The sequence below is a fragment of the Trichechus manatus genome, unplaced genomic scaffold (genome assembly GCF_000243295.1).
Source record: "Trichechus manatus latirostris isolate Lorelei unplaced genomic scaffold, TriManLat1.0 scaffold00081, whole genome shotgun sequence".
Lineage (NCBI taxonomy): Eukaryota > Metazoa > Chordata > Mammalia > Sirenia > Trichechidae > Trichechus > Trichechus manatus.
In genome coordinates, this window is record NW_004444017.1 from 7,178,009 (window position 1) to 7,200,961 (window position 22,953).

Genomic DNA, 22,953 nt, shown 5'->3' on the forward strand with positions numbered 1-22,953 from the left:
TTCTTTGTGGTTACCTTGAAATTTACCCTTATCTTCCTAGGTTTGAACCAGTCTATTATTACTTGGTGTCACCTTGCCTTCCTCTCCATTAGAAGGTTCTATACTTACACCACTTATTCCCTCTTTTATTGTACTGATGTTGTTGACATTTACAGATTAATCTCTCTGTTTCCCTGTTGTAATTCTTTTGGTTTTGGATAGTCCTTGAGACTTCATTTCCTAGGTTGGTATCTGGCTGGTGCAATCTGCATCCTAGATTCAGCCTGTGCTCTGATTTTGTTCTCAGATCGAAGGACTCCCTCTAATAATTCTTGTAAGTTTGGTTTGGTTTTTACACTGTCCTTTAATTTCTGTTTAATCTGGAAATGTCCTAATTTCACCATCGTATTTGAACGAGAGTTTTGCAGGATATATTATTCTTGCCTGGCAATTTTTTTCTTTCAAGGTTTTATATATGTCATCTCACTGCCTTCTTGCCTGCATGGTTTCTGCTGAATAATCTGAATTTAGTCTTATTGTTTCTCTTTTGTATGTGACTTTTTGTTTTTCTCGAGCTGCTCTCAGGATTCTTTGTTTGTCTTTGGTTTTAGTGAGTGTGATTATGATATGCCTTGGTGATTTTCTTTTGCGGTCTATCCTATATGGGGTTCGTTGAGCTTCTTGGATGGTCAACTTTTCATCTTTCATGATATTGGGGAGGTTTTCTGTCAGAAGTTCTTCAATGATCCTCTCTGTGTTTTCTGTTTTTTCCCCCTGTTCTGGAACTCCAATCACTTGAAAAATTTTGCTTCTGATTGTATCCCACATAATTCTCAGGGTTTCTTCATTTTTCTTCATTCTGATTTTTACTCAAACAGAGTTGTATCCAAGTGTTTGTCTTCAATTTCTCTGATCCTGTCTTCCATTGTTTCAAACCTGCTCCTCAGCCCTTTTATGACACTGTCTATTTCTGAAATCTTGTTGTTTATCTTTTGGATTTCTAATTGTTGTTTTTGTATAATTTCTAGTTGCGAATTTGTTTTGGCATTTTGTTCCTGTATTATTTTCCTGAATTCTTCCAATTTTTAATCTGTATTTTCCATGAATTTGTCTATTTTTTCCTCATTTTTGTCTGCTTTTTGCTTCAACTCTTGGATACGTCTGAATATTAGAGATTTGAATGCCCTATCAGGTAGTTCTAGTGCCTTTTCTTCTACTGGAAAGTCATCTGGTGTTTTATTTTGGATGCCTACTGGAACTATCCTTTCCTGTTTTTGTATATGTCTTGATATACATATAACATTCAGTAGTTATTTTCCTCATTTATTGATTGTAGATTTGTTTGTTTCATCTTTTTTTTTTGGTTATGTCTGAGCTGGCAGGCTGTGCATTCTTTGTTGTTTGCTCGTCTGTGGGCACGATACTTTTTGCCTCCTTCTCAACTGGATAGGGTCAGTTGCTCAGTTATGGTACAGCAGGGCAGGTCCAGCTGAAGGGGAGTTGCTGGGATGGGGTGTTTGTGGCACGTACTAGGGCCGACAGGGAGGGCCAGGAACAGTGCATGGCAGGTTTCAGTAGGCCGTGCCTGTGCTGCTTGAGGGTGTGATGTTCACTGCATTGTGCAGGTAGGCAGGAAGGAGGGGGTAGATTGTGATGTGTGGAGCTAAGATGGGTAAGGGAAAGAGGAGAGAGAGGAGAGAGGAAAAGGAGCCAAAAACATACAAACAAATAAAAAAGAGTGCTAAGGGAGCTTGCCCTTGGAATGGAGAGATGAGAAATGGAGAAAAACAAAAAGAAAAAAAAATGGGTAAAAAAATGAATAAATAAAAATTAGGGGGGATAAAAAGGTAAAGCCCCCAGGGATCTCACAGGTGTAGCTGCAAGGACTGGGGAAGTTGCTCCCAGGGCGTTTAGTACAGCCTGGCTAGAAGGGGTAAAGGTGTCACCCAGTGCCAGGTATTCAGGAGACAGGAAGAGAAGGTAAGTATAGAGAGACGAGAAACTGAGAAATGAAAGACAAAAAGGAAAAAAGAGAAAAGAAAAACAAAAACAAGAAAAAAGAAATGTGCTCAGGGATCTCAATGTGTGTCTACGCAGACTGAGATAGTATCTTCCAAGCCTTGCAGTACTGCCTGGCTAGAAGGGGTTCCCAAGCCAAGAAAAGAAAAAGAAAAAGAAAACAAACAAACGAAAACAGAACAAATCAAAACAAAAAAAGAAAAGCCTTGGAGATCCCACCAGCATAGTGGCACAGGCAAGGAAGCAGTTCCACAGTCGAGCGGCATTTCACAGCCTTTCAGGAAAATGCAGAGATGGCACACGGAGCCAGGTATTTGAGAGAAAGGAGGGGGAGGTGGTGAGAGGTATAGAAGAAACCAAAATAAGTGGAAAAAGGCAACACCAACAGGCAACAAATGATACTCAGGGAGCTGGCCAGTGTGGGCCGGTGGAATCAAAGTGGCACCGGGGTGAAGCCAGTGCTTCCCGGCCAAGAGATTGTGGTTGCAGGAAGCAGAGGAAGCTGAGTCGGGGTGAAAAAGGGTGGGGGGTGGGAAAGCGTATATTGCTGGTTACCAGTTGTTCTGTCTCCTGCTGGAAGCTCTGTGAAGATGCTTTCCTGGACCCCCGTACACCGATCTCTGATAGGAGTCCAAGATGGCAGATCCATGCTGCATTAGCTGATAGGGGACCTCTGCATGTATCTCTCCTTGCTCTTGGTTCTCTGTCAGTTTCTTATTCCATCTGGTGCTTGGATGAGTTCTTTATCTCTTCATTTGATGCTTAGGGTTTCTGGATTGACGTTTGTCTCTTAGTTTTTTGGATCTTTGCTGTGGAGGGACAGTGTGTTGCTTAGGTCTATAGTGCCATGTTGCCCAGAAGTCGCCTAAGATAATTCTTGTCTACTATCTAGTTAGTGAGTGACTCCCTCCCTACCCACCCTCATAACCATCAAAGAATGTTTTCTTCTATGTTTAAACCTTTTCATGAGTCCTTATAATAGTCGTCTTATACAATATTTGTGCTTTTGTGACTGAATAAATTCACTCAGCATAATGCCTTCCAGATTCCTGTACGGTATGTTTCATGCATTCATCATTGTTCTTTATTGTTGCATAGTATTCCTCTGTGTGAATATATCATAATTTGTTTATCTGTTAATTCATTGATGGACACCTAGGTTGTTTCCATCTTTTTGCTATCATGAATAGTGCTGCAGTGAACATGGGTGTGCATATATCTATTAGTGTGATGGCTTATTTCTCTAGGATATATTCCAAGGAGTGGGATTGCTGGATTATATGGTACTTCTATTTCTAGCTTTTAAAGGAAGTGCCAAATTGATTCCAAAGTGGCTGTACCATTTTAAATTCCTACCAACAGTGTATAAGTGTTCCAGTCTCTTGACAACCTTTCTAACATTTATTATTTTGTGTTTTTTCGATTAATGCTAGCCTTGTTGGGGTGAGATGGTATCTCATTGTAGTTTTGATTTGCATTTCTCTATTGGCTGTTGATCATGAGTGTTTCTTCATGTGTCTGTTAGCCACCTGAATATCTTCTTTGGTGAAGGGCCTGTTCATATCCTTTGCCCATTTTTTAATTGGGTTATTTGTCTTTTTGTTGTTGAGGTTTTGCAGTATCTTGTAGATTTTAGAAATTAGACACTGTTCGGATTTGCTGTAGCCAAATTTTTTTCCCAGTCTGTAGGTTGTCTTTTGACTCTTTTGGTGAAGTCTTTTGATGAGCATAAGTGTTTGATTTTTCGGAGCTCCCAGTTATCTAGGTTCTCTTCTGGTGTTTGTGCATCGTTACTTATGGTTTGTATTTTGTTTATGCTATGTATTAGGGCTCCTAGCATTGTCCCTATTTTTTCTTCCATGATCTTTAACATTTTCAATTTTATATTTAGGTCTTTGATCCATTTTGAGTTAGTTTTTGTGCATGGTGTGAGGTATGAGTCTTGTTTCAGTTTTTTTCAGATGGATATCCAGTTATGCCAGCACCATTTGTTAAAGAGACTATCTTTTCCCCCATTAATGGACTTTTGGGCCTTTGTCAAATATCAGCTGCTCATAGGTGGATGAATTTATGTCTGGATTCTCAATTCTGTTCCATTGGTCTACGTATCTGTTGTGCCAGTACCAGGCTGTTTTGACTACCGTGGCAGTATAATAGGTTCTAAAATCAGGTAGTGTGAGGCCTCCCACTTTGTTCTTCTTCTTCAGTAATGCTTTACTTATCTGAGGCCTCTTCCCTTTCCATATGAAGTTTGTGATTTGTTTCTCCATCTCATTAAAAAATACCATTGGAATTTGGATCGGGATTGCATTGTATCTGTAGATTGCCTTGGGTAGAATTGACATTTTCACAATGTTGAGTCTTCCTATCCATGTAAAAAGTATGTTTTTCCACTTATGCAAGTCTCTTTTGGTTTCTTGCAGTAGTGTCTTGTAGTTTTCATCGTATAGGTCTTTTACGTCTCTGGTTAGATTTATTCCTAAGTATTTTGTCTTCTTGGGGGCTATTGTAAATGGTATTGATTTGGTGATTGCCTCTTTGAAGTTCTCTTTGTTGGTGTAGAAAAATCCAACTTATTTTTGTATGTTTATCTTGTATTCTGAAACTTTGCTGAAATCTTCTGTCAGTTCTAGTAGTTTTCTTGTGGATTCTTTGGGGTTTTCTGTGTATAAGATCATATCATTTGCAAATAGAGATACTTTTACTGCTTCCCTACCAATTTGGATGCCCTTTATGTCTTTTTCTAGCCTAATTGCTCTGGCTAGGACCTCCAGCACAATGTTGAATAAGAGTGGTGATAAAGGGCATTCTTGTCTGGTTCCCATTCTCAAGGGGAATGCTTTCAAAGTCTCTTCATTTAGGATGATGTTGGCTGTTGGCTTTGTAGAAATGCCCTTAATTATGTTGAGGAATTTCCCTTCTATTCCTATTTTTTTGAGAGTATTTATCAGGAATGGGTGTTGGACTTTGTCAAATGCCTTTTCTGTGTTGATTGATAAGATCACGAGGTTCTTGTCTTTTGTTTTGGATTATGATGGATTACATCGATTGTTTTTCTGATGTTGAACCATCCTTGTGTACCTGGTATAAATTCCACCTGATCATGGTGAATTATTTTTTTGATGTTTCTAAATTCTATTGGCTAGGATTGTATTGGGGATTTTTGCCTCGATGCTCATGAGGGGTATTGGTCTGTAATTTTCTTTTTTTATGGTGTCTTTACCTGGTTTTGGTATCAGGGTTATGCTGGCTTCGTAGAATGAGTCTCTGAAAGTTTGGTAGAATTATCCAGTGAAACTGTCCAGGCCAGGACTATTTTGGTTGGGAGTTTTTTAATTACCTTTTCAATCTCTTCTTTTGTTATAGGTTTATTTAGTTGTTCTACTTCTGTGTGTGTTAGTTTAGGTAGGTAGTGAGTTTATAGAAATTTGTCCATTTCCTTTAGGTTTTCAAATTTGTTAGAGTACAATTTTTCATAGTATTCTGTTATGATTCTTTTAATTCCAGTTGGATCTATTGTGATATCACCCATTTCATTTCTTATATGGGTTATATGCTTCCTCTCCTGTTTTTCTTTTGTCAGTTTGGCCAATGGTTTGTCAATTTTGTTGATCTTTTTAAAAAACCCCAGCTTTTGGTCTTGTTAACTCTTTCAATTGTTTTTCTATTCTCTATGTCATTTAATTCTTCTCTAATTCTTATTATTTCCTTTCTTCCTGCCCCCAAGGGCTTCTTTTGCTGCTCTCTTTCTACTTGTTCCAGTTGTAGGGTTAATGTTTTGATTTTGGCCCTTTCTTCTTTTTGGATGTGTGTATTTATTGCTATAAACTGACCTTTGAGCACTGCTTTTGCTGTGTCCCAAAGGTTCTGATAGCATGTGTTTTCATTCTCGTTTGATTCTATGAATTTCTTTATTCTATCCTTAATTTCTTCTATAACCCAGTAGTTTTTGAGCAAGGTGTTGTTCAGTTTCCATGTGTTTCATGTTTTTCCTTGCTTTTTCTGTTATTGATTTCTACTTTTATGGCTTTGTGGTCAGAAAAGATGCTTTGGATCTGTTAAGCCTTGCTTTATGGCCTAATATGTGCTCTATTCTGGAGAATGTTCCCTATGCAGTGGAAAAGAAAGCATACTTGGCTGCTGTTGGGTGAAATGTTCGGTATATGTCCATGAGACCAAGTTGTTTGACTGTAGCATTTAGATCTTCCATCTTTATTGAGCTTCTTTCTGGATGTTCTGTGCTTCACCAAAAATGGTATGTTGAAGTCTCCTACTATTATTGTGGATCTGTCTATCTCTCTTTTCAATGCTGTTAGAGTTTGTTTTATGAATTTTGGAGCCCTGTTGTTGGGTGCGTAAATATTTATTATGGTTATGTCCCCCTGGTGTATTGACCCTTTAATCATTATATAGAGTTTTTCCTTATCCTTTGTGGTGGATTTTACTTTAAATTCTATTTTGTCGAAGATTAATATTGCCACTCCTGCTCTTCTTTGAGTGTTGTTGCTTGATATATTTCTTTTCCATCCTTTGGGTTTTAGTTTATTTGTGTCTTTAAGTCTAAGGTGTGTCTCTTGTAGGCAGCATATAGATGGGTCATTTTTTTTAATCCATTCTGCCACTCTCTGTCTCTTTATTGATGTTTTTAGTCCGTTTACATTCAGCATAATTACTGATACGTGTGAATTTAGTGCTGTCTTTTTGATGTCTTTTTTTGTGTGTTGTTCACAGTTTCTTCGTTCCGCTTAATTTTCTGTGCTGAGTTGTTTTTCTTTACATCTGTTTCATTGTTGTTGATTTTGTATTTGCTAAGTCTTTATATTTTTCTTTTGATGTGTAAGATTGTTGGTTTCCTTTGTGGTTACCTTAATATTTACCCCTATTTTTCTAAGTTTAAACCAGTCTTTTATTTCTTTATATCGCCTTGACTTCCTCTCAATATGAAAAATCTGTGTCTACATTTTTTAGTCCCTCTTTTTTTGTTTTAATGTTGTCATCTTTTACATATTGACATCTCTGTTTCCCTATTTTCAGTGTTTTAGCTTTGATTTATTTTTGTGACTTCCTTATCTGGGTTGATATCCAGTTGCTCTGTCTTATGTTCTAGTCTTGGATTGTTATCTGATGTTATTGATTTTCTAACCAGAGGACTCCCTTTAGTATTTCTTGTAATTTTGGTTTGGTTTTTGCAAATTCCCTAAACTTGTTTATCTGGAAATGCCTTGATTTCACCATCATATTTCAGAGACAATTTTGCTGAATATATAATTCTTGGCTGGCAGTTTTTTTCTTTCAAGGCTTTATGTATGTCATCCCATTGCCTTCTTGCCTGCATGGTTTCTGCTGAGTAGTCCGAACTTAGTCTTATTGACTCTCCTTTGTAGATGACTTTTTTGTTTATTCCTAGCCTCTCTTAAAATTCTCTATCTTTGGTTTTGGCAAGTTTGATTATGATATGTCTTAGTGACTTTCTTTTGGGATATACCTTATGTGGGGTTCAATAAGCCTTCTGGATAGATATCTTCTCATCTTTCACGATATCAGGGAAGTTTTCTGCCAACAAATCTTCAACAATTCTCTCTGTATTTTCTGTTATCCCCCCTGTTCCAGCACTCCAATCACTTGTAGGTTACTCCTCTTGATACAGTCCCATATAATTCTTAGGGTTTCTTCATTTTTTTAATCCTTCTATCTGATTTTTCCTCAAATAAATTGGTGTCAAGTGCTTTATCTCCAGTCTCACTAATTCTGACTTTCATTGCCTCAGTTCTGCTTGTATGACTTTCTATTGAGTTGTCTAATTCTGAAATTTTATTGTGAATCTTCTGGATTTCTGATTGCTGTCTCTCTATGAATTCTTGAAGCCTGTTAAATTTGTCATTATGCCCTTCTCTAATCTTCTTAAGTTCCTCTAATGCTTGATCTGAATTCTGCCTAATCTCCTTCCTGATCTCTTGAAGAGTTCTGTATATTAATCTTTTGTATTCTGCCTCCAGTAATTTCAAGAAATTCTCCTCCTCCTGAAAATTTCTTGATTCTTTACTTTTGGAAGCTTGCTGCAGCCATCATGGTCTGCCTGTTTGTGTGATTTGCAATTGACTGTTGTCTCTTAAAAGTTATTATATTTATTTATTTTCTCTTTGCTTACTGTGTCCTAGCTTCTTGTTTTGATATGCCCAAATAGGCTGCTCATGTGAGCTAGCCTGATCACTAGTGCCCCTGAAGCTCCAACATCTTGCCACCAGGTAGCCAGACCTGCCAATAAGTATGTGAGCCCAGGAGTCTGCCCACTTCTCCTGTATGGATTCAGCACAGGTGTCCAGGTAGTTAGCCACCAAGTGTGTAGTGCAGGCTTTCATTATAGTCCTAGACAGGCATGGGTGATTGGTGTAGGCACAGGCATCCAGTTGCAGCAGAGGGACACATGCTGAGCAAGGCAGGGGGCCGACAGCTGCCCCCGAGTGTCCAGGAGGAAAACATGTCCCTGTTCCCTAGAGCGCGTAGGTGGGTGGGTTTGCAGCCAGATTATGAGCACCCAGTGCTGTTGGTGGAATGGACTGCAGGGCATCACTTATTCTTGGGCCCCTGTTGGAGGTGGCTAGGTGGTGTGGGTGGATCCACCAGTCCTCAGGCCCCTGATGTGGGTAGGTGAAGACCCTGCTTAATGGGCATAGCAGTGTCAAATGTCACGAACCTGCCACTTCACAGCTGAAACAGTTGAAGTTAGACTTCAGGTATCTACCCTGTTGTACTGTGGTAATGAGGGCCTGCGCTGTTGAAATGGGTCCACACAAGTCTCTGCAGGGGGAAAGGCACTCAAAGTCCATGGACCCCTTATGCCTGTGCCTAGACAAAGGAGCTGTGCCTACCCTGAGTTCCTGGCTTAGGGGAGCTGGCAGATTAGTTTTTCCCCTGTTTGTTGATTTATTCCCTCTCCAAGGCTAGAAGAATGGCTCAGGGTGCATGACGGGTCCTACTTCCTATCAAGGGAACTCAGCAGTCACTGAAGCCGCCTCAGACCCAGTGCAGAGCAGGGAAAGGGGAGGTGCATGGGAGAGAGGTTTTTCCTAAAGGGAGATGTTTTTGATCCGTGTGGTAGGCCAGACACAAGTACTTATCCTTTCACCTATTGAGGGCTGCTTCTCACTGGTTTTGGATGGCCAAGTAGATTCTCTGCTGCTTGGTCTCTTCTGATGTGGAAATCGACTCCCGAGCTCCAGTGCTTGCCTCACTGTGTGCCATGAGTTGATCCGGCCTGAAGGGCTCCAGCTACTGCTGGGTCAGGTCTGGCAACTCCCTGCTGCTTCTGAACCATCTCTCCCCCTGCCAGTCAGTCTGATTCCTCAACTTTGCTTTCAATGTTCAGGACTCCTAGATTGTCATATATAATCGATTCACTTGTTTTTTCGGGTCTTTGTTGTAAGAGGGACCACTGGAAGCGTCTGACTACTTTGCCATCTTAGCCCCGCCTCCTGCCTACTTTCTTTTAAGAGGTAGGAATGAAGACTGACTGGATAGTTATCTTTATTTGTCAGAATGTGTACAAAACACTGAGAGGCAGTGATCCTTTTGAAGGCATTTTTCTTTTTTTACCTCAGTCAAACAACTTCAGACGTTTGTGAAATTTGTTTTTGTAACCATATGTGGCTTCTACCTGAGGACACAGTCTATAGCTCAGTGGTTAAAAATCATGGGCTTAGGATTCAACAAGTCCAACCTATCACTTAACAGTTGTGTAAACCTCTCTGTTGCTGTTAAGTGCCGTCGAGTTGGTTCCGACTCGTAGTGAACGTATGTACAACAGAATGAAACATTGCCCAGTCCTGCTGCATCCTCATAATTGTTGCTATGTTGGATCCCATTGTTGCAGCTACTGTGTCAGTTCATTTTGTTGGGAGTCTTCCTCTTTTTCAATGACCCTCTACTTTACCAAGCATGAAGTCCTTCTTCAGGGGCTGGTCCCTACTGATAACATGTCCAAAGTATGTGAGACCAAGTCTCACCATCCTTGCTAAACTTAGTTTTTTCATCAGTAAAGAAGGGTGCACCTATCTCATTGGATTGTTGTGAGAATTAAGTATAATAATGCTTGTAAAGTGATTAGCCTAGTTCCTGGTATATAGCAACACCTGATCATATTAGCTGCTAATCATTGTCATTGAAGTCATCCTTGAAACTATTTCATGGGAATAGGTATCCTTCATAGCCCACATCCATGTCACTATAGATTTGTGTGAGTTTGGGATTAGCTAGGCAACTGAATCTTTGGTAGATATAGTTCTCTGATGTCCAGAAGTCTTGTTTTGTGGGTCTTTGAGATTTCCAGTAGCTCCACGAGGGCACTACTGTATCTCTAAGGCTTAGTACAATAGCTAGTACAAAACAAGTGTTCAGTAAGTATTAATTGATTGACCAGTACCCTCAGGCTCATTGTGGATATCAGGTTGGTTGAGGTGGGGCACTGTTTCGTTTTTTGGCAAGTGTAGTATTTCCTGTTTGTAGAGGTGGATACTAAGATAGAGAGACCTTGGAAAAGGTGGCAGAATGCCTCATAGTGCTCATAGTACTGTTTCTACTGGACACCTGTATTGGGGAACATGTTCCCCTTCCCACCTCTCACCAATATGTGCTTTTCATCATCCTTCCTGAGGTGCCCTCGTCTTTAAGTGGTGTAGACCAACAAAAGGAGACCAGTCAGGCAGCCCTTAAGCCTAAAAAGTGCCTGTGAGTTTGGCTCAGCTGTGAACTCTGTTCTTTCAGATGACTTCTGAGGGGACTCTTAGAATTATGCCTAAAATCTTGGGCTAGCTAGCAGTTAGAATTTGACAGATGTGGCTGATTGGCTTCTGCCCCACATGGGGGCGCAGCTAAGATGTCTTCTATCAGTTGCAGTGCAGCCAAGGTTCCTGGTTATACCTCCTGGAAGGGCATATGTTGAAGAAGAAGCCAGTAGCCCATTCAGTTTGAGACACCTCATCTAATGAATATCCACAAAGGTTCATAACTGTCTGAGCGAGCTCAGAAGTTTGGAGGATTGTGCTCGGGTTTGATTGCAAGTGAGAGCCAAGACAGCCTCTACATTCTGCCGTTGTAGCTCTCAGTGCCCTGGGGTCTCATGGCCTTGTGGCAGTAAAGGTACCTCCGGGACTTTGGACGTGCAGCCTAAACGTCCTGTTCCTTTGCGTTAGACCTGTGCATACTGAGGGGAGATGCTGTTCCTGGACCAGCCAGGCAGGGTCAGGCATATGTGTGGCCCAGAGTGACCAAAAGCAGATGTGATCTGATGGGCCGAAGATGGAGAGCAGAGGTGTTTTAAGAGGAGTAGGATGAAGCATCAGTCATATCAAGAGGAGTACAAGAGCTGAGATAGACACTTACCCAGTCTAGGAACTGGGTAAACAGGATCAAATAGGGAAACAAAAGAGATGTTGAGTAAGGCAAGAGTGCTGGGGCTTGTTCTTACAGAGTGCTGGCCCTCAGTGGAGAGGCTGGTTGGCAGAGTCTGATACCCTTTTCTTCCAGCCCCAGATACCCACTCAGTAACGCTGGACTGAGGCTGTTCCAGCCCTTAATTTGTTGAGACTCTTCTAAAACTGCTCTTTAATCCTTAATCCAAACTACGCTCCTTCCCTCCCCTGCTCTCCTCCTGGTCAGAATTTCCATTTACAAAGTACAGTAAAACCTGCGAATGCTAGAACCTGTGTAAGGCGGAAACCTGTGAGAGAAGGAAAACTCGAATATTTTCCACTAAAATGAGCGATTGAAAAGTGATAAGAGTGCACCCTCTCAAAGGCGGAAAACTTGCGAGACCTGGAAAAACAAGGCAGTCCTGTCAAGTTCCAGCTCTCACAGGTTTCACTGTATATTAGTTTCCTAGGGCTGCTGTAACAAAGTACCACAAGCTGAGTGGCTTAAAACAGTAGAAATGGATTGTCTCACAATTCTGGACACCAGAAGTCTGAAGTCAAGGCCTCAGCAGGGCCGTGCTGTCTCTGAAGGCTCGAGGGGAGGAGTCTTCCTTGTGTCTTCCAAGCTTCTGTTGACCTCTGGCAATCCTTGGTGTTCCTTGACTTGTAGCTGCATCACTCCAATCTCTGCCTCCGTTGTCACATGACCTTCTTCCCTGTGTCTCTGTGTGTCCTCTCCTCTTTTTATAAGGACACTAATCGTTGGATTTAGGGCCCACCTTAATCCACTATGACCTCATCTTAATTAATCACATCTACAAAGACTCTATTTCCAAATAGGGTCACATTCTGAGGTTCTGGGTGGACATGAATTTTTGGGGGATGCTATTCAACACACTGTACACGATGTGACTGATTTCTCCAGGATAGGGAATCTCCTGTGGGGTAGAGATTGGGGCCCTGTGGACTGTCACCCTCCGAGGGGCATATTAGAATCACTGTTCTAACTTCTTTCTCCTCTGGAATAATTCCCCCTTCAGTGGTGGAGGGGTTGACACTCTCTTGTGGAAAATGTTGTGGGAGTAGATCAGATTCCGCAAAAAAAGTGGGGGGGGGGAGGAGTTTAGAATACCATTTTAGAAGTAATAAAAGTGATTGCTCATACAAATAATTTATACTGCGACATAGATACTGTCAGAGTTTATAGTCCCAGGGCTAAGTGACTGCCTAGTTGGTAGAGGTCTATGGAACAAATTTTTTATTTTTTGAGCAGTGGGAAAAATTTTTTGCTGCACTTTTTAACTGTAGGACAGAGTAGAACTGCCCCATAAGGTGTCCAAGGAGCGGCTGGTGGATTCGAACTGCGGACCTTTTGGTTAGCAGCCGATCTCTTAACCACTGCGCCACCAGGGCTCCACTTTTTAACTATTCCCATATATTCCTTACTCCTATAAGATGATTGCAGTATTGTATACCATCCTTCCAAGGTTTCCTAACCTTAGCCTAGACTAAGCCGACACCAGTCAAATAATCAAAATCAAAGTGCGTTTTGGGAACCTAGGCGGTGGCAGGTGTCTCAGGAAGTGTTTCTTTTACATTTTTGCATCCCCTACAGAGATGGTACAGTGCTTTGCACATAACAGATGCTCAGATAAATATTAGCTAAATTTAATTTCCTATGAACATTTTATTTTGGTTGCAGGTGTTTGATTTTGAATTAACAGAACAAGAAGTAGATGACCTCCTCTGCTTAGACAGGGATTTCCGAATCGCCAGATTCCCCATGTAACTATGACTCCTTTACTTCCTTTTAAAATAGAAGGCACAATATACAGATTGGATGACTGGTTCCTAAATTGGTATTGATTATATACATTTTAGGTTATTAAACCTTAATAAAGGAACCCTGATAGTGCAGTGGTTAAGTGCTTGGCTGCTAACTGAAAAGTCGGCGATTCGAACCCACCAACTGCTCCGGGGGAGAAAGATGTGGCAGTCTGCTTCCGTAAAGATTTACAGCCTTAGAAACCCTATGGGGGCAGTTCTACTCTGTCCTGTAGGGCATAATTCTATCTTGTTTGAATATGGGCCACTGAATGAAGCCAAAGACTAATTTCATACACTGGGGAGTTTAAAAATACATAACTGTATCATTGAAAATGTTTCTCTTAAAAAATGATAATCATTCTGTTTCTATCTTTGATTTGTTTTTAGAGCTGAAAATCACAAAGACTACCCTTTTAATATAGAGTATTAAGGATAGCTTCCCTTGTCCTAATTTCCTGCTCAGCCCAGAAAAATCAATATGTTTGGCGTGACCCTCTTGAAAACGTTCTCTTCTATCCTGCCTTTGCAAAGGACTCTGCACTCACAGTGACAGAGGCAGCTTTGGCTAGTGATGGGAAGAGCAGAGTCTGAGTGGATTCCTGCCTGAAACAGAAGCCTAGTTCTCAGAGAAATCTGAAGAATTCAGCGTGGTCTAAGTGATTAACTTAGTCAATGAAAGAAAGTCATGGGAGCAGTGATCACTATGTGCTGCTCTGCCTAAAATTGTTAGCGAGTGTGTGTTGTGAGTGACTTTCTAAAAAGAATAAAGGATGTCTACTATATTTATTTAATTTTCCGGAGTTGTTATTCCTAAATAATGTTTCCTCTCTCCGTTGGAGAATCCATACTATTCTTATGAATCTATTGAGTACCTAGTGTGATGGAATTTTTACAAAACATGCCATATGGCTTCTACCCTCTAAGAAAGGATATTTCAGAACTCATGAATTATTTACTTTCACGTTTTAAAAAACATTGTATTAGGGAAATATTTAAACATATATAAGAGTTGAGAAAATAGTATGTTGAATCTCTATACCCATTACTTAGCTTCAACAGTTATCAACCATGACCAATCTTCCTTTTCTATACTACCTTGTACTCCCTACTACTCCCTCCCCCTAGATTATTTTGAAGCAAAATCATTATCTTCACACATTGAAAGGAAAATTGGGTGAAACAAGGAAGCTGTATCAATTCATCAGAGAGACTTTTTTTTCTTATTTAAAATCCTAACTTTTAAATCCTATTTTTTTTTAAATGAAGTCTTCTGGTAAGTCAAATTATACCTGTGGAAACCCCAAATCTAAGATGAAATATAAATCATTTTCCCCCCTCATACACTCATTGTTTAGCCTGATCAAACTCCTTGTATCAGAAAAAGAATGTGAATCTTGGTCTCTTACCCTATCAAGGGCAGAGACGGGATATTCACTCTTAAGCTTGTTTAGTGCAGTGTGCTAGTTACTTGGTGCACACCATTCCCAATATGGCCCATAGACTCCCAGCCTCCCAGGGATTTGTGGTCACTGTTCCAAGCCATCTCTGCTCAGCATATCTGGCCTAGCTCTGTGCCCTTAGTTTCATATATAAACTGCAGGGATTTAGCTTTTGTTTGACTCGCTAGTTATTTTAGCCGACCTCATTCTAGGAATTTGGCCCCTATCCAAAGGGAGTTAAGCTAGAAGAAAATCTAGGTATCTGTCCCCATAGTTCTCCCAACGCTCTCCTCTCTTTTCCCATGTATTGTCCTATACCATTGCAGTGTATGAACCTCTCAGAGTTTCTTCCCAATCTGGCACAATGCTTGGAGAAGTGATGGGGGTTAAGAAATTCTATTCAACAGTGGCTGAAGGAATTTGGTTTGGGAGCAGTTAGGCTCAATGTCATCAGGTGGGCCAGCAGAGTTAGGAGTGTGGGTTCTGCAGTCAAAAGACCTGGACTTGAGTTTCAGCCTCTTTTAGCTCTGTTAAGATTACTTAACCTAACAATGTCTCAATTTCCTTATTTGTTAAATGGGGGCAATAGGAGCACACCTCCCATGTGTGTGTCAGTTTGTCATATGGTGGAGGCTTGTTGTTGCTGTGATGCTGGAAGCTATGCCACTGCTATTCAAATACCAGCAGGGTCACCCATGGCGGACAGGTTTCAGCTGAGCTTCCAGACTAAGGCAGACTAGAAAGAAGGACCTGGCAGTCTACTTCTGAAAAGATTTAGCCAGTGAAAACCTTATGAATAGCAGCAGAACATTGTTTGATATAGTGCCAGAAGATGCACCCTTCAAGTTGGAAGGCACTCAAAAGACGCCTGGGGAAGAGCTGACTCCTCAAAGTAGAGTTGACCTTAATGAGGTGGTTGGAGTTAAGCTTTCGGGACCTTCATTTTCTGATGTTGCATGACTCAAAATGAGAAGAAACAGCTGCAAACGTCCATTAATAATCGGAACGTGGAATGTACCAGGTATGAATCTAGGAAAATTGGAAGCTGTCAATAATGAAATGGAATGCATAAACATTGATATCCTGGGCATTAGTGAGCTGAAATGAACTGGTATTGGCCATTTTGAATCAGACAATCATATGGTCTACTACACCGGGAACAACTTGAAGAGGAATGGTGTTGCATTCATTGTCAAAAAGAACATTTCAAGATATATTCTGAAGTACAACACTGTCAGTGATAGGATAATACCCATATGCCTACAAGGAAGACCAGTTAGTTAATACGACTATTATTCAAATTTATGCACCAACAACTAAGGCCAAAGATGAAGAAATTGAAGATTTTTACCAACTTCTGCAGTCTGAAATTGATTGAACATGTCATCAGGATGCATTGATAGTTACTGGAGATTGGAATGTGAAAGCTGGAAATGAAGAAGGATTGGTAGTTGGAAAATACGGCATTGGTAATAGAAACGATGCTGGAGATTGCATGATAGAATTTTGTAAGACCAATGACGTCTTCATTGCAAATACCTTTTCTCAACAACATAAACGGCGACTATACACATGGACCCCTCCAGATGGACTACAGAGAAATCAAATCAACTACATCTATGGGAAGAGATGATGGAAAAACTCAATATCATCAGTCAGAACAAGGCCAGGGGCTGACTGTGGAACAGACTACCAATTGCTCATATGCAAGTTTAAGTTGAAACTGAAGAAAATTAGAACAAGTTGACGAGAGCCAAAGTACAACCTTGAGTATATCACACTTGAATTAGAGACCATCTCAAGAATAGATTTGAACACTAATGACCAAAGACTAGACGAGTAGTAGAATGACATCAAGGACATCATACATGAAGAAAGCAAAAGGTCGTTAAAAAGACAAGAAAGAATGAAAAGACCAAAATGGATGTCAGAAGAGATTCTGAAACTTGCTCTTGAGCATAGAGTAGCTGAAGTGAAAGGAAGAAATGATGAAGTAAAACAGTAGAACAGAAGATTTCAAAGGGTGGCTTGAGAAGAAAACTAAACCTGGAGATGGAAAACCAAAAGGGAGGAACACACTCTGCATTTCTCAAGCTGCAAGAACTGAAGAAAAACTGCAAGTCTTGAGTTGCAATATTGAAGGAATCTATGGGGAAAATATTAAACGATGCAGGAAGCATCAAAAGAAGATGGAAGGAGTACACAGAGTCACTATACCAAAAAGAACTGGTTGACATTCAATCATTTCAGTTTACCATATAAGCAGGAACCAATGGTACTGAAGGAAGAAGTCCAAGCTGAACTGAAGGCATTGGCGAAAAACAAGGCTCCAGGAATTGACAGAATATCAATTGAGATGATTCAACAAACGAATGCAGCGCTGGAAGTACTCACTCGTCTATGCCAAGAAATTTGGAAGACAGCTACCTGGCCAACCCACTGGAAGAGATCTATATTTATGCCTATTTCCAAGAAAGGTGATTCCACCAAATGCGGGAATTATCGAACAATATCATTAATATCACACACAAGTAAAATTTTGCTGAAGATCATTCAAAAGCTACTGCAGCAATATATTGACAGGGAACTGCCAGAAATTCAAGACGGAATCAGAAGAGGATGTGGAACCAGGGATATCATTACTGATGTCAGATGGATCCTGGCTGAAAGCAGAGAATACCAGAAAGATGTTTACCTGTGTTTTACTGACTATGCAAAGGCATTTGACTGTGTGGATCATAACAAATTATGGATAACATTGTGAAGAATGGGAATTCCAGAACAGTTAATTGTGCTCATGAGGAACATGTACATAGATCAAGAGGCAGTGGTTTGAAGAGAACAAGGGGATACTGCAGGGTTTAAAGTCAGGAAAGGTGTGGATCAGGGTTGTATCCTTTCACCACACTTATTCAATCTGTATGCTGAGCAAATAATCTGAGAAACTGGACTATATGAAGAAGAACAAATCAGGATTGGAGGAAGATTCATTAACAATCTGTGTTATGCAGATGACACAACCTTGCTTGCTGCAAGTGAAGAGGACTTGAAGCACTTACTGATGAAGATCAAAGACCACAGCCTTCAGTATGGATTACACCTCAACATAAAGAAAGCAAAAATCCTCAAAACTGGACCAATGATAAACGGGGAAAAGATTGAAGTTGTCAACAATTTCATTTTACTTGGATCCACAACCAACACCCACCAAAGCAGCAGTCAAGAAATCAAAAGATGCATTGCACTGGGCAAATCTGCTGTAAAAGACCTCTTTAAAGTGTTGAAAAGCAAAAATGTCACTTTAAGGACTCAGGTGTGCCTGACCGAAGCCATGGTGTTTTCAGTCACCTCATATGCATGCAAAAGCTGAGCAATGAATAAGGAAGACCAAAGAATTGATGCCTTTGAATTGTGGTGTTGGTGCCAGTTGTGGTGTTGACTGCCAAAACTGTCTTGGAAGAAGTAAAACCAGAATGGCTCCTTAGAAGCAAGGATGGCAAGACTATGTCTTACATACTTTAGACATGTTGTCAGGAGGGATCAGTCCCTGGAGAAGGACATCATGCTTAGTAAAGTACAGGGTCAGCGAAAACGCGGAAGACCCTCAAGGAGATGGACTGACCCGTGGTTGCAACAATGGGCTTAAGCATAACAATGATTGTGAGGATGGCGCAGGACTGAGCAGTGTTTGGTTGTGTTGTACATAAGTTCAGTATGAGTCAAAACCGACTCGATGGCACCTAACAACAACAACAATAGTATCTCACAAGGTTGTTGATAACAGTGTCTGGCCTATGATCAGTCTCAATAAGAGTTAGCTGATACCATTACCATTATCATCATCATCTTGTTCCTCAATTCCTCATGCAAATTGACTTTGAGTAGATAATGTCTGCCTCCCTATCCCAGCCTTCTACGTCTACATGGGCATGTATGGATCTTGTGGGGCTTAGATCTTGGTTCTGGGACCCCTGGTTTATATATACTATACCTAATCCTTGTCCAGGAGAGGTGTTTGCCACAGGCATCACCAAAACTAAAAGATATTTGTTAGTGACAGAAAAAAGAAGAAAGCCCAGTTCTCCTTGTAATGTTAATCATAGTAGGGGTGGACTTGGGGAGAGGGTGTCCAAGGAGGGTGTCCAAAAGCTCTAAGGAGAGGCTTAGTAAGGAGACTGTCTATAATGGACCAAAGGGAGGGTCCAGAGTGTGAAAGTACTCCTTTGAGGGTCTCCTACCACCTGCATAATACTATCAGTTTCTGACCCTGCCCCAGCCCCACTGTCAAGGACTTCTTTAATTTTTCTGCATTTGTTCCTCCTTATCGTTTATTAGTTATGGACTGCAAATTTCTCTCCCTCTCTCTCTTGCACCTTACTGTTTTCATTGATAGAAATTCCTTGGACATCTCTCCACAGTAGCACATACCAATCCACTTCATTGTTTTTAACAGCTACATTGTTTTCCATGGTACAGCTCTATCAGATTTTATTGTCACCAATCGGCTTTTGGAGGGCTGGGTGGTGGTTTTCAGATATTTTGCTCTTGCAAACAAAACTCCAATGCACGCTCCTGGTTCTTAAAAGGGCCCAGTGAACCTGCACATGATTTCCCCACGGGGCAACAAGGTTGTGCCCAGGGTCCTGGAAAATAACCTTCGGAATGGGAGGTTGGCATTGCTTGAGCCCTCGGTGCTGCCCAGTGGCTTTGTACTAGGAATGTGTGACTTTGACTGCTTTGGAGAAGTTGTTTACTTAATCTCTTAGACCCTCATTTTTTTGGTTAGTATCTATCTAGGGCTGCTAAGATTACATGATAAAATGCATGTAAAGCACTTAACACAATAATCAGCATGTAGTACTCTTTCTCTCTGTGTGTGTGTGTCTATTTTTCCTCTTCTTTATTTTCCACACAGAGTCACCGATCTAATCTTACCATTTTGCATATGTCCCTGGTCACTTATATCCAAATATCAGGGATCTTTTTTTTTTCTTAAGCCTAATTAACATGATGTTACTCTTGCCCTCTTCTAAGGGGAGATTATCTCATATCATTAATACGGTATTGGGATGCCAGAGGGTCAGAACCCATGGCAGTACTGGGGCTTGGTTTTCAATCAGTGAAAATCTTTCAATCCCTGCCTTCCTGACTCAGAGATGAGGGTTGGATATCTCCAGCCTTCATCTTCCTCCAGGTCCCTTACGTGGCCTCCAGCTTTTAAGTTTTTTGTGTAGACTGTTTCTGACTATACCCTTTCAATATATCTGTGTCATTGTGCATTGTGCAACATCATGATAAACAGAGAAAAAATTGAAGTTGTCAAGGATTTCATTTTACTTGGATTCACAACACCCATGGAAGCAGCAGTCAAGAAATCAGAAGACGCATTGCATTGGGCAAATCTGCTGCAAAAGACTTCTTTAAAGTGTTGAAAACCAAAGATGGCGCCTTGAAGACTCAGGTACACCTGACCTAAGCCATGGTGTTTTCAATCGCCTCATATGCATGAGAAAGCTGAACAATGAATAAGGAAGACCAAAGAAGAACTGACACCTTTGAATTGTGGTGTTGGCAAAAAATACTGAATATACCATGGACTGCCAAAAGAATGAACAAATCTGTCTTAGAAGAAGTACAACCAGAATGCTTCTTAGAAGGAAGAATGGTGAGACTATGTCTTACATACTTTGGATATGTCAGGAGGCATCAGTCCCTGGAGAAGGGCATCATGCTTGGTAAAGTACCAGGTCAGCAAAAAAGAGGAAGACCCTCAACAAGATGGATTGACACAGTGGCTGCAACAATGAACTCAAGCATAACAATGATTGTGAGAATGGTTGAGGACTAGGCAGTGTTTCCTTCTGTTGTACATAGGATCGCTATGAGTTGGAACCAACTCAACGGCACCTAACAAAAACAACATGGGTTGTGAACTTTATTTACACCATGTCTGCTATTCTTTTCCAGGGCACTGGTTTCTATCTGAAGAGAGTGGTGTTGGCTGTAATGGTCTTCTCTGTTCCTAGCAATGTTCCTCTGACAACAGTCTTGTGCACAGACTCTCCCTCATTTGCACAGCTTTCCCAATTTTCAATACCTTAAAAAAACAAAAACAAAAACAAAAAAACCATTGCTGTCGAATTGATTCTGACTCATAGTGACTCTATAGGACAGAGTAGAATTGCCCCATGGGGTTTCCAAGGAGCAGCTGGTGAATTCAAACTGCTGACCTTTTAGTTAGCAGCCAAACTCTTAACCACTGTGCCACCAGGGCTCCTTAGGAGGATCAAAACACAGGCTATTAATGCTAGGGAGACATGAGCGATGAGAAAGAGCATTGAAGTTCTTAAACATCACATGAATATACAGGATTACGTGATTGGGGACCTCTGGTTCTCCTCCTTCTGGGGCATATAATTGCTGCCACTGATACCACCTGGCAACAGCTGTCTGACACCTTACAGTTTTTGTTCTTTTACTTTGATTTTCTTTTGTCTTCATTAAAGAACATTAACTGTCTCCAAGTAGTTGGACTTGCATGAACTTGCTTACTTACTCTTTCTCTTTCTTTTGGCCACCCCTCACCCCCATTCTGAGTAGTCTTAGAGAGGCAGTGTTGAAGCCAAATGGGCCAAATCCTCTCTCCTTTCACCCCACAGTAACCAAGAACCAACCTGAGATGAGGAGGCTTGGCCAGGGGAACACTTCCATTGGAGCTTTATGTCTAGAGCAAGTGGGACAAAGTTGAATTCTAAAACCGTGCTTGTGGCGGTAGAGGTGTCCAGTGGGAACAGCAACATCCTGACATGATTTCCTGCTAACAGGTGGTTTTTGGACTTCCTGCCTCTGTGACTCCCAGAGTTGTTTTATGTCTGTCTCTCTACACCTGGTCCTCTACCTTCCTTCAGTTTTGTGAGGCTATCATTCTGGTGGTCTTTGGTGTTCCCAGCGACTCTATACCACTACCTAAATGCAACCAAACCCACTGCCATTGAGCTGATTACGACTCATAGCAACCCTGTAAGACAGGGTAGAACTGCCCCATAGGGTTTCCAGAACTGTAAATCTTTACGGAGGCAGACTGCCACATCTTTGAACTGCCAACCTTTCAGTTAACAGCTGAGTACTTTAACCACTGCACCACTAGGACTCCTTATACCACTACCAACACCTCCATAATTAAGCCTCTATGGTTATGAGTTGGAATCTACTCGACAGCAACGGGTTTATAGTTAGTTAGGGATATGAAACGTGGCTGCTTCTGGACCACCTGGATTATTGGCTGGAGCAACAGGATAACGGAGTTTTCAATGTCTTCTCTACGACACTGACTGACCAGCACTAAATTCCTGGGCTAGAGTAAGCCCCGAGGTTCTTTGACTTATAAAGGATTGAGTGTGTATAGATCTGATAGAGGTGGAGGTCACACTTCCTACTAAGATAGATGGGGATGGTGCTAGAGTGTTTAGGAACACAGGTTCAGCATTTGCCCCCTAAACTGTGATGGGGAAAGTTAGAATCTCACGGCTCCTCCTGGGTAAACCATTTGCCAGAGCTGTGGATTAAGGAAAAGACATGGAGGCTCTGGGCCTTGTTCTTTACACTCTACCAATCGGTTTGGGGGAACATAAGCTATGAACCTAGGTCCCTAGATGGTGCAGATGGTTTGCACGAACCTAAAGTCTGGCAGTTCGAACCCACCCAGCAGTACTATAGAAGAAAAAGCCTGGTGATCTGCCTCCATTAAGATTATAGCCACGAAACCCTATGGAGCAGTTCTACTCTGTAACACATGGGGTCACCATGAGTTGGAACTGACTCCATGACAACTAATAACAACAACGTGCTATGAACCAACTGAGTCCTAAGGGTAACTGAGAGCACTAAAGGGTGGGAGCATAGCCGGTCCAGCCTTTACTGCCACTCAGCTTGTCTGCTATGGGGACCTTGTTTTCTGTTCTTAATAGGCTCACTGCACAATGGGACTGATCCAACCTATCATGTCACTTCCAAGGGGATTAGAAATACAGAGTCTGTGGCTTTTCCTCTTTTATCTAACAGCTGACCCCTGACACCCAGAGGACATAAAAATCACTGGTGATATCCAGACTAACCTTTTCTATCTGTGTTTCAAGAAGGACGTTTCTCATTTTCTCTTCTTTCGGCTATGTGTGTGTGTGACTGCAGAGGTGGAGGGCAGAAGGTGGGTCTCCATTCCTAAGAGAGTAGAAGCCTGTATGACACTGTGTTTTACACACTCTGCCTCAGTCCATCCTCACAAT

General features: G+C 41.2%; 1 protein-coding gene across 1 annotated transcript in view; it reads left to right on the plus strand.

Annotated features, from left to right (window-relative positions):
* The window catches only part of AKR1E2 (aldo-keto reductase family 1 member E2), a 40,672-nt gene extending 27,010 nt beyond the window's left edge, over positions 1 to 13,662 (plus strand). Inside the window, exons 9-10 of the mRNA XM_012556900.2 lie at positions 13,108 to 13,190; positions 13,620 to 13,662. Coding sequence (XP_012412354.2) covers positions 13,108 to 13,190; positions 13,620 to 13,662 — 126 coding nt within the window. The remainder of the gene's footprint in view (positions 1 to 13,107; positions 13,191 to 13,619) is intronic.
* Positions 13,663 to 22,953: the final 9,291 nt, after the last annotated feature.